The 13580-nt window shown below is 61.0% G+C and overlaps 1 protein-coding gene across 1 annotated transcript; it reads left to right on the forward strand.

The window, feature by feature from the left end:
- Positions 1 to 26: 26 nt before the first annotated feature.
- Mymk (myomaker, myoblast fusion factor) lies at positions 27 to 7126 on the forward strand. The gene is made up of 5 exons (XM_010608917.3): positions 27 to 178; positions 3103 to 3217; positions 3684 to 3832; positions 5717 to 5833; positions 6107 to 7126. The coding sequence occupies exons 1-5, from the start codon at positions 44 to 46 to the stop codon at positions 6254 to 6256; spliced, it is 666 nt and encodes a 221-aa protein (XP_010607219.1). The 5' UTR covers positions 27 to 43; the 3' UTR covers positions 6257 to 7126.
- Positions 7127 to 13580: the final 6454 nt, after the last annotated feature.

Consider the following 13580-nt stretch of genomic DNA (forward strand, 5'->3'; position numbering starts at 1 on the left):
CGGACGGAGCGGCCTCCTCCCCAGCCAGCACCGTCCTGCACCCATGGGGACGCTCGTGGCCAAGCTGCTCCTGCCCAGCCTCAGCAGCCTGGCCCTCCTGCCCACCGTCAGCGTGGCTGCCAAGCGTCGCTTCCACATGGAGGCCATGGTCTACCTCTTTACCATGTTCTTCCTGGCCGTGAGTCCGGGCCCCGGGCAGAGTTGGGGGTGTCCCCTTCGCTGAGGAAGGAGCGGGCTCCTCTAGAAGTGGAAGGAGAAGCTCAGGGTGGGGTCTGGAGATGGGGAGAGAGGGGTCCCAGGGTCCTTCCCCTCTGGCCTCAGTTTCCCCATCCACCTTTCCTGTGAGACCCTGGAGGCCCGTTCTGCCCCTCCCCAGCCTCCTCCTGCCCCTCCTCTTCCGGCCGTGACCTCAGTGGGGCCGGGCAGGAGGAGCGGGGAGCGTAGGCCGTGCACGCAGGCCCTGCCTCTCCTCTGTGGCTTTCTCTTGCTATTTCTGTCTGACTGCCTGGAGCTCGGCTCTCTGTCTCCAGGTAACTGTCAGGGGTTGATCTTTGCTTCTTATAAAACGGAGCGCCTGGCACCCACCACCTTTCTGAGTGTTCCCATGTCTGGGCCTCTTACCCTGTGGGTCTCTTTCCTCCCCCACCCCGTCCTGTAGCCCCACAGAACCTCTTGGTCTTGCTGTGTCCAGTTTCATCCCCTGAGCCCGCTCCCTCCATGTCCCTCTGGTTCTATCTGCCTCTCCGTCACCGACTCCCAGCACCCACCACGCAGCCTCTGCCATCTCTACCCGCTGCCGTCTCTGTCCTAGTGTCCACATGTCCTCAGCCGCTGAGGCCCCAGTCATCCCAAGGTCCCCATGTGACAGGGCCCTGGGGAGCAGGCGGCAGGGGGACCTGGGAGGACCCTCCCACCCGCATGGCTGAGCAGTGCCTGCACGAGCACCCGGCGGCTCTGGCTGGCGAGGCCCAGTGAGCAGAGTCTGTGCGCTGTGCCCATGACCCCTGCGTCCCGGTGGCCAGGTCCAGCTCCCCCTGCAGTGCACAAATCCTCCCCGGGGGTGGCCTTGCTGTGTAACTGACCCGGGACGTGGCTGGCCCTGAGGAGCTGGGTGCCCTGGGCCTCTGCGTCTTCCTGGGAAGGGAGATGGCAGCCACCAGCCTGGCACCCCGTCCCCATGGGTGGTGAAAAGACTGCAGCCCAGGTGGCTGAGGCCGATATCATCACCAGCGCCACAGCGCTGAGCCCCCTGGAGAGACTCGGCCCAGGCTGGCACCAGTCAGTTTGCTGGGCAGAGGAAAAGCCACGCTCAGAGACCAGGCCAGGGGTGGAGCGAGGTCTCATCCCCTGGCCTAGGCCCCACCCAGCTCACCCCAGGGACCAGCTGGGCACCCTCCCCACTGGGCAGGCCCACAGCTGCCTCCAAGGCTGGCCTCAGAGGCCACAGCCCTGCAGCTCCACCCAGAATGACAGGGGCAGCTGCCTCCAGTGACAAATGTCCTGCCACAGAGCCACAGCCTGTGCCTCCCAGAGTTCTGCCTTGAGGTGGCTGCCTGGGAGACGCCACGCCAGGTGCTTGATCTCTAGGGTCCCGTGAAAGCCCCATAGGGTGTCTGTTCTCATCCCGCTGGTTCAGCCTCCTGACTCAGCCCCACAGCAGGGACCCACTAGGCCTAACCACAATCTGAGCTCCTATCCACCCCACAGAGCCTTAGCTGGGCCAGGCTGTCCCTGCATCAGCATGGGGATACTGGATTCTGGGGATCCCTGTCCCCGCTTACCCCTTTGGCTGGGTGGTGCTGTGCTGGTCTGGCTCCCAGATGTCTCCCAGCTGGCTCCAGAGGTGACTCCCGGGAGAGAACCCACATACACTGGAGCACCTGGATCAGGCCCCACCTGAAGTCCTCCTTCCCTAAGCTGACCAGTCCAGTCCTGTGTACTACATTACCCTCCTCCACCCCCTTCTTTGTCTGTATTACTCTTCAAAGGGTGCAGCACCCAAAGTTCAGTGCAGCTCTCTAGGAGGGTCAGCCCAGGGCAGAGAAGCAGGAGCCACCTGCCCCATCCCGGTTGCTTCTGAAGCCTAGGCCACCTGCATCTGCCATCAGCGGCTCCCAGCCTAGCCTGACTTGCTGGGCTGTCCAGCCCTCAGGGCTCCTGATCCCCCAAGCACCCCCTGCCCAGCTCACCAAGAGGCTTGTGTAGTTCCCTAGCTGAATTTGTCAAAACAATTATCTCATGGAATTAAATATTACCTCAAATGTTAAGGTGCATGTGAGGAAGGAGAGAGCTGTTTTCTGGAAGAAATCAGTTGCCTGGTTGGAAAACTCTCCTTAGAGACATTTTGCTTTAGTAATTGCCACTCAGTCAGGTGCGGGGAGACCAACAGGTATGGCTGCAGCGGTCTGGGAGTCCTCTGAAAACCTCATCTCGAACTCCTGAGAAGGGGCTCATACCTTCCTCAGCAAGGTCCCCAGTGTCCAGCGCCCCCTCCAGCCTGAGAGCGGTTTAGACCAGGGTTTCTGTGGGTCAAAGGTCTGGTGGCACCTCGAGAAGGCCTGGCCTGGCACCCAAAGACTGGCCCATAGCCAGGCACAGTGGTGCACGCCTGTGATCCCAGCACTATGGGAGGCTGAGGCAGGAAGAGTTACAAGTTCCAGCAATGTAGCGATTTAGTGAGACCCTGTCTCAGAATGAAATTAGAAAAGGGCTGAAGGGCTGGAAATGCAGCTCAGTATGAAGGTCCTGGGTTCAAATGACAGGGCTGCAAAGAAGGAAGGAAGAAAGGAAAAAAGAAAGAGAGAGAGAGCAAGAGAGAGAGAGAGAGAGAGAGAGAAGGGAGGGAGGAAGGAGAGAGGGGAGGGGAGGGGAGCGAGAGCGAGAGCAGGCCACAGAAGACAGCTATGGATCAGGTTTTGTCCCCACCTCAGGCTTTGGTGACCACCGCCTCGGCCCGGTCGGGTCCCTGCCAATGGGACACCAGCTGAGCCCTTAACACCCTGGTTCTGAGCTACGGCCTCTGCTCCCGCACACACATAGCACCCCGGGGTGTGCCCTGCGGCACTCTGATCACACGGGAGCTGAGGCCTCGGTTTCCCGCAGCTGCACCACGCCTGCGCCGGGCCCGGCTTGTCCACGCTCTGCTTCCTGCGCCAGGACATCCTCGAGTACTTCAGCATCTACGGCACGGCACTGAGCATGTGGGTGTCCCTCATGGGTGAGTGGCCGCACGCGGCCCTGGGCCAGCGCTCCGGGCTCCCTGTGGGCTTCTCACAGGCCCTGTGGGACCTGCTCACCCCAATTCTCTCCCACGGGGGTCTTTATGAAAACAGGATGCTCGCCCTAGGAAGCAGCATCCTGCCTTTCCTCTAACACAGACCGAGACACCCGGTGGAGGGGTGCCCACCTGTAATCCCAGTGCTCAGGGAGGCTGAGGCAGGAGGGTCACAAGTTCAAGTCCAACCCTGTCTCAAAATACAAAGCAGTGGGGATGTAGCCCAGGGTGAAGGCCCGGGTTCAACCCCAGTACTACAATCAATCGATCGATCAATCAGATCAAACGGGGTAGAATTCAGAGCACTCCAGACCTTATGGGGCCTCAGGATCACCCTGCATGAGCACCTAAGTCTGGGCACAGCCAGGAGAGCGAGGGGCACTCACCGCTGGGGTCTCTCCTGCCCCAGCGCTGGCCGACTTCGACGAGCCCCAGAGGTCCACCCTGGTGATGCTGGGCGTGCTGACCATCGCAGTGCGGACCTACCACGACCGCCAGGGCTACGGCGTGTACTCCGGCCCCATCGGCACCGCCGCGCTCATCATTGCAGCCAAGTGGGTGCGTGAGGACCTCCTCGTGCCCCAGGGCCTCCTCTCCCAGCCTCATGGGAGCCAGGCAGAACCAGCAGCTATAATAACCGGTGACCCAGGCCCACGCTGTCCAGTCCCCACCTTCCTGGAGACAGTGAGACCAGGGCCAGCTCCATCTCGGGAGGCGGGCGTGGGGTGTGGTGGCCACCTCCTGGGTCGGTTTCGGCCCTGAGAACCCCCGGGGGCAGCACCCACAGCCCTGCCTGTCACCCTCGGCCACTTCCTGTTGCAAGGCTGGGACACCCCCAGGTGGTCAGTGAAGGTGGGACAGTGTGGCAGCCTCTGGACCCCCTCCAGAGAGCAGATAAAGGCTCAGGACCAGGAGCTAGCTGGCTCCAGACCAGGGCCTCCACGCAGGGCAGGCTGCGGGGACCCCGGAGAGCAAGGGCTGGAGGGGCACCGGGGGTGGAGGTGCCTGCTCCGTCAGAGACGCGCCAGCTCCTCTCCAAGTCATTGGTCACGGGATTTATTTTGTCATTCCGTTAAAGGAGAAACTAAGGTACCGGGCAGCCAGGGACCAAATGCCAAGCCCCAGCAGGGCAGCTATGGACAGACTTGACTCTCGGCAAGAGCCGGGAGCCATTTGCTCTCCCTGCTGCAGCGCGAGAGCAGAGCGCCCCAGGCTGACCCTGAGCCAGGCTGCCTGGGGGTGGCGTGCGGTCCCCACTAATGAACGCTCTGGAATTCATAAACACAGACACCCCTCTGATAAGACCCGTCCGGCCCACCTGAGGGTCGCTCCTTACAGCCCTTGGCTGGCTCTGAACCTCTGAACCCGACAGGGTTCTAATTAGCCAGGACAGAATTCACTCCCAGGCCCTACTGGGTGCCAGGGGGCTCCCAAGGCCCTAGGCCAGTGCCTTCCCCAGGATCAGATGTTGGTGGCTGTGTTCTCCACACCTGGGCTCAGGCTGTGCTTGGGGGACCAAGGAGTGCACGTTTGTCTTGGATTTCTGAGGGTGGTTGCTTCTGGGATGGAGATGGGTTTTTCTCCCAAGAGCTCTGGGAACACGAGCATCGTTGAGGAGCAGAAACAGAGTGAGCTGAAGCTGGGCCTGATGATACTTTCCTGTAATCCAGCACTCTGGAGGCTGAAGCAGGAGGATCGCCACAAGTTTGAGGCCAGCCTGGGCTATATAGTAAAATCTGTCTCAAAAAAAGAAAAAGAAAAGGAAAGAAATAGAGCTAGGGGACAGGGAAATCCAGGGCCAGGCCACGCCCACTCCACCGTCCTGGGCCAGTCCCCCATGACGCCTGTTGGTGACAGTGCGTTCCGGGGCCCTGGAAACTGGGCACTGTGTCAGGACTCTGGGCAGCAGAACCTGCCAGGTCAAACGCTGTCCTGTGCACCCCTCCCAGGATGGTCCCCATACCCTGCACTTACACTCCACACTAGGTGTGCGGCAGCCAGGTTCTGGAACAGCTCCGGGGCTGGGTTACCCTGTCGTCCCTGTGGTCCCCGTCCTTCCAAGCTCCACCCCCACCACAGCCTGGCCTGGGCATCACCACCCACAGTGCCAGGGCCCCTGGCGTGGAGCACACCTCATGTTCAGCTGGTAATGTGGTCACTAGAGTCCCATGGTCACCACCTCTGCCTGGGGCTGGCAGGTCCCAGTGCTGAGTCTGCTCGGGGTCCCCTGCAGAGGAGTGGGGCCCTGGGCACAACAGCCCAGAGGTCTCCAGCCCTGCCACTGCTCCTGTCCTGCCCAGGGCCTCCACTGGCCACACTGCCCAGGCATGTGACAGGGGTGGCCAGGTGAGGGGTGGCTGTGTGAGCCGCCCAGAGCCAGATGGTTCAGGAGGGCAGTGTCCCTGCAAGCCTGAAAGCGTGGCCATCACCATATGCCCACAGCTGCGGAAGATGAAGGAGAAGAGGGGTCTGTACCCCGAAAGGAGCGTCTACACCCAGCAGGTCGGTCCCGGCCTCTGCTTCGGGGCGCTGGCCCTCATGCTACGCTTTTTCTTCCAGGTACGCTGGAATGGGGGGGCCATCTCCCGCTCACTGCAGCCCCCTCTCCCTGCATGCCATCTGCCCCGAGCACTGCCTGTCCCCAGCACCACCGGCAGCACGCACTGCGTGGGCCTGGGGACGCCAAGGGTGGGGGTGGGGGGTCTCAGTGCAGGCCTTCAGTGAGCGGTGTCTGGTGGCAGGAAGGCCACCGCAGCTGGGGAAACACAGGCTAAGGGGACTCAGCTTGGCTGCCCCGGAGGAGTGAGCAGACCTGTGCCCTGTCCCGTGCAGGAGTGGGACTACACCTACGTCCACAGCTTCTACCACTGCGCCCTGGCCATGGCCTTCGTCCTGCTGCTGCCCAAGGTCAACAAGAAGGCCAGTGACGCGGGGGCCCCGGCCAAGCTGGACTTCTCCACCCTGTGCTGCGCCTGTGTCTGAGCGCCCACCCCAGCCCTGCTCCTCCCCACCCACTCATCCGTGTCCTTCCCACCCAGCGTGCCTCCGAACAGTGGGCTCTTTCACACCCCGAGGGCTCCAGGGACAGCCTCGGTGTCCGCCGGCTCCACTACGTGCAGCGCTCTACTACTTCCTGCTTTGCAACCGAGAGACACCAGAGTGCGTCTGCCCTCCCAGCCCAGGCCCAGCCCAGGGCTCACGCCAGGGGCTCTTAACCATCCCCAGGATGCGTGCCCACCAGGCTCAGCTGTTTTCTCATGAAATCTGTTGTCACCGCTTCTGTCCCCTTCCCCAGGCTGTGTACATTCTCAAGAGGGCCAGCTCTCTCCCCAGCCCAGGCTTGCCCTGAACCCTGTGCCCCCAGCTGGCTTCAGTAAGAACCAGGAGCAGCAGCCCATCACCTTGTGCCTGTGCACACTGTTCAAGTCCGCAGGAGAGCAGAGCACCCGTGCCCAGGTGGACAGGTGGGCCCTGGCTCCCTCCACCCCGCCCCAGGACCCTGCATCCGCCCGGCATGGCCATGGCTGGGGCAGTGCCTGGGAGCCGAAGCTCTGCATAGGCCTGTAGGCATGGCTCAGCCGTGAGTGGGGGAGCCCCCATCTGTGACAACTGGGGCTGGGGTGGTGGTGGCCTCGGTTCCCAGACATCACCTCAGAGCCCCGCCCACCCACTTCCTGGTGACTGTTCACCAGTTGGCAGGAAGTCACCTACACCTGTCTGGGGCCTGTTTGTGTTTCCAGATGGCCACCGCAGGAGCCAGTGGGGTGGCTGCTGATCTGTCCTAAAGTCACCTCCTGCGGTCCCCAGGGGGATGGGCGGGGTGGCTGCAGCATCTGGGCATCTGTGTCCTTTCCCGACCCCACCCATGCCAGAGGCTCCTCCACCCACTTCCTGGTGACTGTTCACCAGTTGGCAGGAAGTCACCTACACCTGTCTGGGGCCTGTTTGTGTTTCCAGATGGCCACCGCAGGAGCCAGTGGGGTGGCTGCTGATCTGTCCTAAAGTCACCTCCTGCGGTCCCCAGGGGGATGGGCGGGGTGGCTGCAGCATCTGGGCATCTGTGTCCTTTCCCGACCCCACCCATGCCTCAGAGGCTCCATTGCTACCTCCCTGACCACCCAGAGACCTGCCCTTCCCAGCCGGCCCTGTCCTGGCCCCGGTGGAAGGCACAGGGCTCTGCCAGCCTCGGCCCTCTGGCCCCACCGGAGCCCCAAGGCACTGGCTGGTGCCCAAGGGTACGGTTCTCCCATTCTCGGCCCTCGCCTGCCCTGGGGGCCAGGACAGACACAGGCCCTACTGACTGCTGTGCCTCCCTTGGCTGCCACGCCTGCACCACGCACACACATGTGCAGAGACACGTACACGTGCACCCCACACAGAGACAGGACTCCTGGACCCCAGCCCACATTCCCATGGGCAGGCGGCTCAGTCGTCACCAGGCAGAGCCAGGCCTGGGCCCCCAGAAGCAGGAGTCTGAAGGACAACCCTGCTCCCTGCACCCCACTGACCCTGCCAGCTGCCCATGCCATGGAGATCGGAGGCTTGGGGTGCTCCCAGGTAGGGAGGAGCAGGCGCCGCCTGGCCTCAGAGCCACATTGCGGCCTCCACAGCAGCGGCCTGATTTATGGAGCTGCCTGGGAGCCCTGCCAAGTCTGTAAGTCACGGACAATTAAGAGAAGCACTCCAGCACTCAGCTCCGTCCACCACAGCCCCCTCCCGTCCCAGGCTAGGGCTGTCCCCCAAGTCGGGGTGAGGCCCTGAGCAGGTGACAGTGCCTGTGATCTTGCCATTTTCCAGCCATATCCTGGCCTCAGACATCTCCCTGAGGGCCAGGAGGGGCCAGTTTGGGGGGAAAGGGCAGGAAGGGAGGGATCCCCCAGCCCCACAACACCCACAATGGCCAGGCTTCATGACTGGCAAGAGAGGACCCCAGACTCATGCCCCTGAGCCCCAGTGCTGTTGAACCCTGGGTCCCCACGTCCTGGAAGGGCACGGTCACCCGTGCTGGCTTCAAACTGGGCAGAGCTCCCTCTCCCACCTGGCCCAAAAGGGTCCAGAAATTTTTGGTGCTTGTGGGCCCCAGAAGTCCCAGCATGGTGCTGTGGGACAGAGCTTGCTTGATGGTGAAAACCCGCAGGCCGCCTGGGCTGACCAGTTCTGTGAGGAGTGGCTAGTGCCAGAGAGCAGCCGAGGCTTCAGGGGGTCTGATCTTAATTGTGTTTAAACGCCATATGCACAGGCAGGGCTGAGATAAAGCCAGGTGGCACCTGAGTTTCAGATGCACCATCCACGTCTCCCGCAATATTCGGGACATATTTGTGGGAGACAAACTTGCACTGAAAAATGACCCACTTGTATGTCTGACATTTGAGTGTGACCAGGGCTCAGCAGCCCTGCCCAAATGCTCTGACTGTGGTACTGGACTCTGGGCAGCACGTTTGAGACACGGAGGGAAGGGAGGTGCCCTGCAGAGACGGTTTTGGGGACTGGATAAACCAAGGGACAGGAGCAATGGCCTTGCTGTAGGGACACTGGTGGCTGGAGGTTCTGCTTTCCTCCCAGCGGAGCCCCTTCTAAATGGGGGGGCACAGACTCCCCACTGCCTTCCTGGGCCTGGTGTGGTTTCCGAGGCCCTTGTCCCTCCTAGCCCAGGGCCCAGGGCCACCTACCATGTCACGTGTGCCCTTGCCCGGCCCACACTGCACCCCTCCAGGCACACACCCTGGGCCCAGCTCAGGGGAGGCACACACTCGAAGAAGTATTATAAACATTTACAATAACGTAGACAAAACAGTCTATTGTAGTGCCCTCCCCACTCCCCAGCTGGCAAGACGCTGGCAGGGCACCGAGGCTGGCTGGGCCCTGGCCAGAACGGGTGCAGAGGGGTTCTTGTCTAAGGCAGTCTGAGCACTGAGCCTCTGAGGGGTGGGCTCTTGAAATTTCCCGTCTCTGTTACTCTCCTCTGCAGGAAGACATCTGAAACCCAAAACTTTTATTGCTCCTTCTAAAAAGCCTTGAAAAGGCTCCCCGCTGACTTCCTAGAGGCCCATCCTGCCCTGTCCTGCTCTGCGGAGCTGGGATTGTAGTTAGGGCAGTGCACTGGGCGCCACAGAAGGAATGCTGCTCGGTCTCGCTGGCTGGTGGCTGGCCGGCTGCAGGGCCTTGGCCAGGGAGGACCTGGGGAAGGGGAGGGGCTGCGGGAGGGTGGCAGCTGCAGGAGGGCAGATGTGGGTGTCTGTGTCTGCCAGTGCCCTGGTAGCAGCAGCAGAGGGCCTGTGCCCCCAGAGAGCTGCCGCCTTCCCACCCAGCGGGCTGGATCGCTGGACCCCCTCCACCACCTGTAGGCCTCTTCCTCCCCTTCCAAAGGAACAGCAGCCTCACCCCATGGTGGACCTCAGGGTCCATCAGGTGAGTAGAAGTGTCAGGAAATTAAAATTGCAGATAAAAGACAAGGAAGGCTAGATGGGGTTCAGTGGGCCAGGGCAGAGGCTTGGAACTGCGAAGCCTGGGTTCCCCTCTCCCACCCAGCAAGACCCCTCCTGCGTCCTCTCGCCTGTTTCCCTGTGTGTAACGTGCTCACCTTGTGTGACTCTTGTCAAGACTAAATGAGACAGTTTTGTACCTCGGCACTGTATTTTCTCAGTGATATTTTAAATGGCAATCACCTCTGCTTTCATGATCTTTGGTCAAGGGTGAGGAAAGGGAGATCTGGGATTTTAGGCACTCCTTGCCGTAGCGGATGCCCCACCAATGCCTGCACTGCCAAGGAGACAGCGCCCAAGCGCTTCATACCTGGCACCCAAGAGTGGCACTGGAGGGCCGCGGAGGGGAGCCAGGCAGGCATCCAAGAGGAGGCAGGTTTGAGACTGAAACAAGCCCCACAAAATGGACCAGACCTGGCATCCTGGCACCTGTGGCTGGGCCCAGGACGGTGCCACAGTTCCCTGCACACTGAGCTGCCCTGACTCCCCGCGCATTTTCTGGGGCAGCAAGAAAACCACCAGGTCCCCACTGGAGAATGGGCAGCTGCCACCTGGCCTCTGTCACTGGCATTGGTCTCCACTTGGCCTGGCTCCTGCCCATCAGGGACCCGTGGTCACCTGAGGCCAAGGGTACAGCGGGAAGGTGGCCTCCTGCCCTCTTGAGGAGCTGTGAACAGAGCAGCTGGCAAGCTGTACCACGTGAGCTTGCAAGAGGAAGGACTGACTGGCACGTCCCCTTCTCTCCTGGTGTGGCGTCCCCAAGCTGACCTGAAAGTCAGGAGGCACTGGCCTAGACCTGGATTAAACAGCAGTCTCCAGGGGTCAGCCATGTTCCCAGCCAGCCTGGCGACAAGGAGGGAGAGAAAGTAACGCCAGGGGGCGCTGTTTGAGGGTTCCAGGCAGGAGGAGACAGCAGTCCAGGGAAAGACCAAGCAGGGTACTCCCCCATCGCAGGCCAGGTTCAAGGGTCTGAGGGCATTTAGTGGGGTTTCACCACCAGGAAGAGGGGGAACAAGTAGGCTGGAGAGCCCAGAAAGGAAGCTTCGAGGGCAGAGGAAGGAGCCAGAAGCCAAGGCCTGAGACAGGGCTGTGGGGGGCCCCATCGCATCCTGGCTGCCCCCCATTCTTGCCACCTTGCTCTGCCCAGTGATGGTCCCAAGAGGTGTGGGTGGGCCTGGGCCCTCAGCCTGGGGACCCTGCCCAGCAGGGAGGGGTGCTGGGCAAGTGGTCACTAAAGCTCTTGGGTGGCCAACTGGTTTGGTAAAGCATGCAGAGTCACAGCCACCCTGCTTCCTAGTCACACACTCCCACGGGTCCAGCAAGCCAGGGGACCTGGGCAACCCTGCAGTCAGACCACTCAGCCGGAGGCGGCAGGCACAGAGGGGTGGGGTGGGGTGGGTGGGTTCGTCCACCCTGGTCTCCTGGACAAGTCCAAACCCAACAAAGAGGAGCTGATGACCACAGAGGCTCCCCTGGCCCCTGGTGACCCATGCCATGAGTGGGGCGTGTCCACCCAGGGCCGTCCAGTGCTCCTGGGCCACACCACAGGACCATGTAGGGAAAGAGTCCACACCCCGCACTGCGGGGACCTCTGCCGACCGCAGCTCCCTGAGGGCTGGGCCAGTGGGACCAGCAGGGGATGTGGCCCTGTGTTCAGGCAGGCCAGTGCCACATGGTCCAGTGGCATCTCGCAGAGGACCAGGGGCCAGAAACCCCCCTACCCACTGCCACACACACTGTGGGGGACGGAGGGACAGGGGCTCGGCAGCCAGTGGGGAGGCCTTCGGCAGGGAGTCGCCAGCAGACAGCCTTGGGCACCCCAAGTTCAGGGCCAGGTGGGATCTGCAGAGGAAGAGGAGAGGCCAGCACAGCTGGGGCCTGCCCAGGACTCCTGCCCAACCTCCCTCCCCTTCTCCCTCTTCCTTCCCCTCCCCTCCTCCAGGGAGTTGGCCTCTGCTGGCTTTTGTTTTCCTGACAGCCTGGCTGTCAGGAGCTGCTGGCCTGGAGTCCCAGCCGGAGCCATGCTACTGGGTGGCTGCAGCCACATCTGGAAGCCGTTTGGGCAGCACCCCCACCACCACCGCCACAGCAGGCGCTCAGTGCACAGCTGAGAAGTTCCACTGCCAGCTGGAGCTCTGGGAGCTGTGGCCTCAGACCAGCAGCCCCACTCTGTCCGTGGCTGGCAGCAGAGGAGGCAGAGGGGACCGCATCCTCTGGGCTCCAGCAGCCACTGGCTCCAGAAACTGCACAATGGCAGAACCTTGGCAGGCAGCCTCAGAGGCCCCAGGGCGAGCTCACTGTGCCCATGAGCACCTGCTCCTCCTCACCGGACCCCAAACTAATGTCACCTGTGATGGACACAGCCCACAGGCGACTCACCATGACCATCTAGATGTGACCGTTGCCACCCACGTGTCCCCAGACTGGAAAAGTGGGGCACAGAAGGTGTCAGTCGCCCTTACAGCACTGTGCCTGGGTTAGGTTTCCCAACCGCCCCCCTGGTTCCTCCATCCTTCCCCTGCCTGTCGGCCTCCCCGGTGCCCTCTCCTGCCGTCCTGCGGCAAGCGGAGGGCTCTGCTGTGAAGCATAAATCAGCTCCCTGCCGCTCAAACTAAGCGCCTGAGACCAATGGCTTCGAGATGGAAAGATCGGTTTTGGCTCATTTTGTCAGGTACTTCATCCGGACTCAGGCCGAAGGGACCTGGAACCCACACTGCGGGTCTCACATGTACGAAAGCTTTTCTAACCCAAGTTCAGAGGACTTTCTCCTCACCTGTTCTGCTAGAAGTTTGCTGCTTCTTCATATTGGATTTGGCTTCGGGTGTGAGGGAAGGGTGGAGGTTCTTCCTAATTTAAAGTCTGTTTTTCTGACACGACAACAGTCTTTTCAGTTGACTTTGGCTTAGCATTGCACAGACATTTACTTTCAGGCTCATCTTTAGATGTTTCCGATAAAGAGATTCTAACTGAATCTTGTTCCTTTCACCTGGCCCAGTCACTGTCTTTTCATTATAGCACCCCGCTGGCTAACGCGTGGTCACTACAGTCCCTGTCACCGTATGGGGGTCACTTCCCACCGTGTCCCACCCCGCTTGCGTGCTTCTCCCTGGGACCGTGGGTTTCTACTCCGGCTCCTCTCTGTTGAGCTGGGACGCACATGCTGCTGGAGCCCGTTCAGGATTCCGCAGACACCCGCGTGTGGTCTTCGAGTGCCAGGTACCCTGTCCTAATTTTAAGTCCACTCTTCACTGATGCTTTTGCTCTCTCGTGCCTTGAACCCCACAGTGCCTTTCCTTCCACCTTTATCCTTTAAAACTTGAGCAGGCATGGGTTTCAGAAGAGGCTGCTAATTGCTTCTTGTTTTCCAGCTGCCATTGTTGCTATGGAGAAGTCTGCTCCCTGGCTGGATGCGCTGCTCAGTGGAGAGGGCTTGCCTGGTATTCACAAAGCCCTGGGGTTCCATCCCCAGCACTAAACAAGAGCGAAAGAAATGGGGGGCAAGGCACTCAGCCCTTCTCTGGCTCTTTGCAAGACTCTTGTGGGTCTTCAGGGTTCTGTGATTTTATCCTGCTATGACTACAGATGGACTCTTTCTTCTTTATCTTGTCTAGGGCCCACCAGGCTTCTTAAAAAAGTGGTCGCTATCTTTCCTCACATCTGAACCGGTTTCAGCCGTGGCCTTTAGACATGGAGCCTCTTTCTCTTCATCTTCTAGGCGTCCACCCAATCTGTCCTCTTGGCCTTCCATTCTCTGTGGCCTCCCTCTTTCCTGGCCTTTGCTGTCTAGGGCTCCTGATTTCCTAACTTCCTTTGCCTTTTCCTTC

Source organism: Fukomys damarensis, unplaced genomic scaffold (assembly GCF_012274545.1).
Source record: "Fukomys damarensis isolate Sample0158 unplaced genomic scaffold, DMR_v1.0_HiC HiC_scaffold_36, whole genome shotgun sequence".
NCBI classification, from domain to species: domain Eukaryota; kingdom Metazoa; phylum Chordata; class Mammalia; order Rodentia; family Bathyergidae; genus Fukomys; species Fukomys damarensis.

What these genes read in the sequence shown, in the direction of transcription:
- Mymk (XM_010608917.3), top strand. Translation starts at nt 44, where the DNA reads ATGGGGACGCTCGTGGCCAAGCTGCTCCTGCCCAGCCTCAGCAGCCTG. An exon ending in CATGTGGGTGTCCCTCATGG is followed by an intron (nt 3,218 to 3,683) that starts GTGAGTGGCCGC and finishes CTCCTGCCCCAG; the next exon opens with CGCTGGCCGACTTCGACGAG. An exon ending in TCATCATTGCAGCCAAGTGG is followed by an intron (nt 3,833 to 5,716) that starts GTGCGTGAGGAC and finishes ATATGCCCACAG; the next exon opens with CTGCGGAAGATGAAGGAGAA.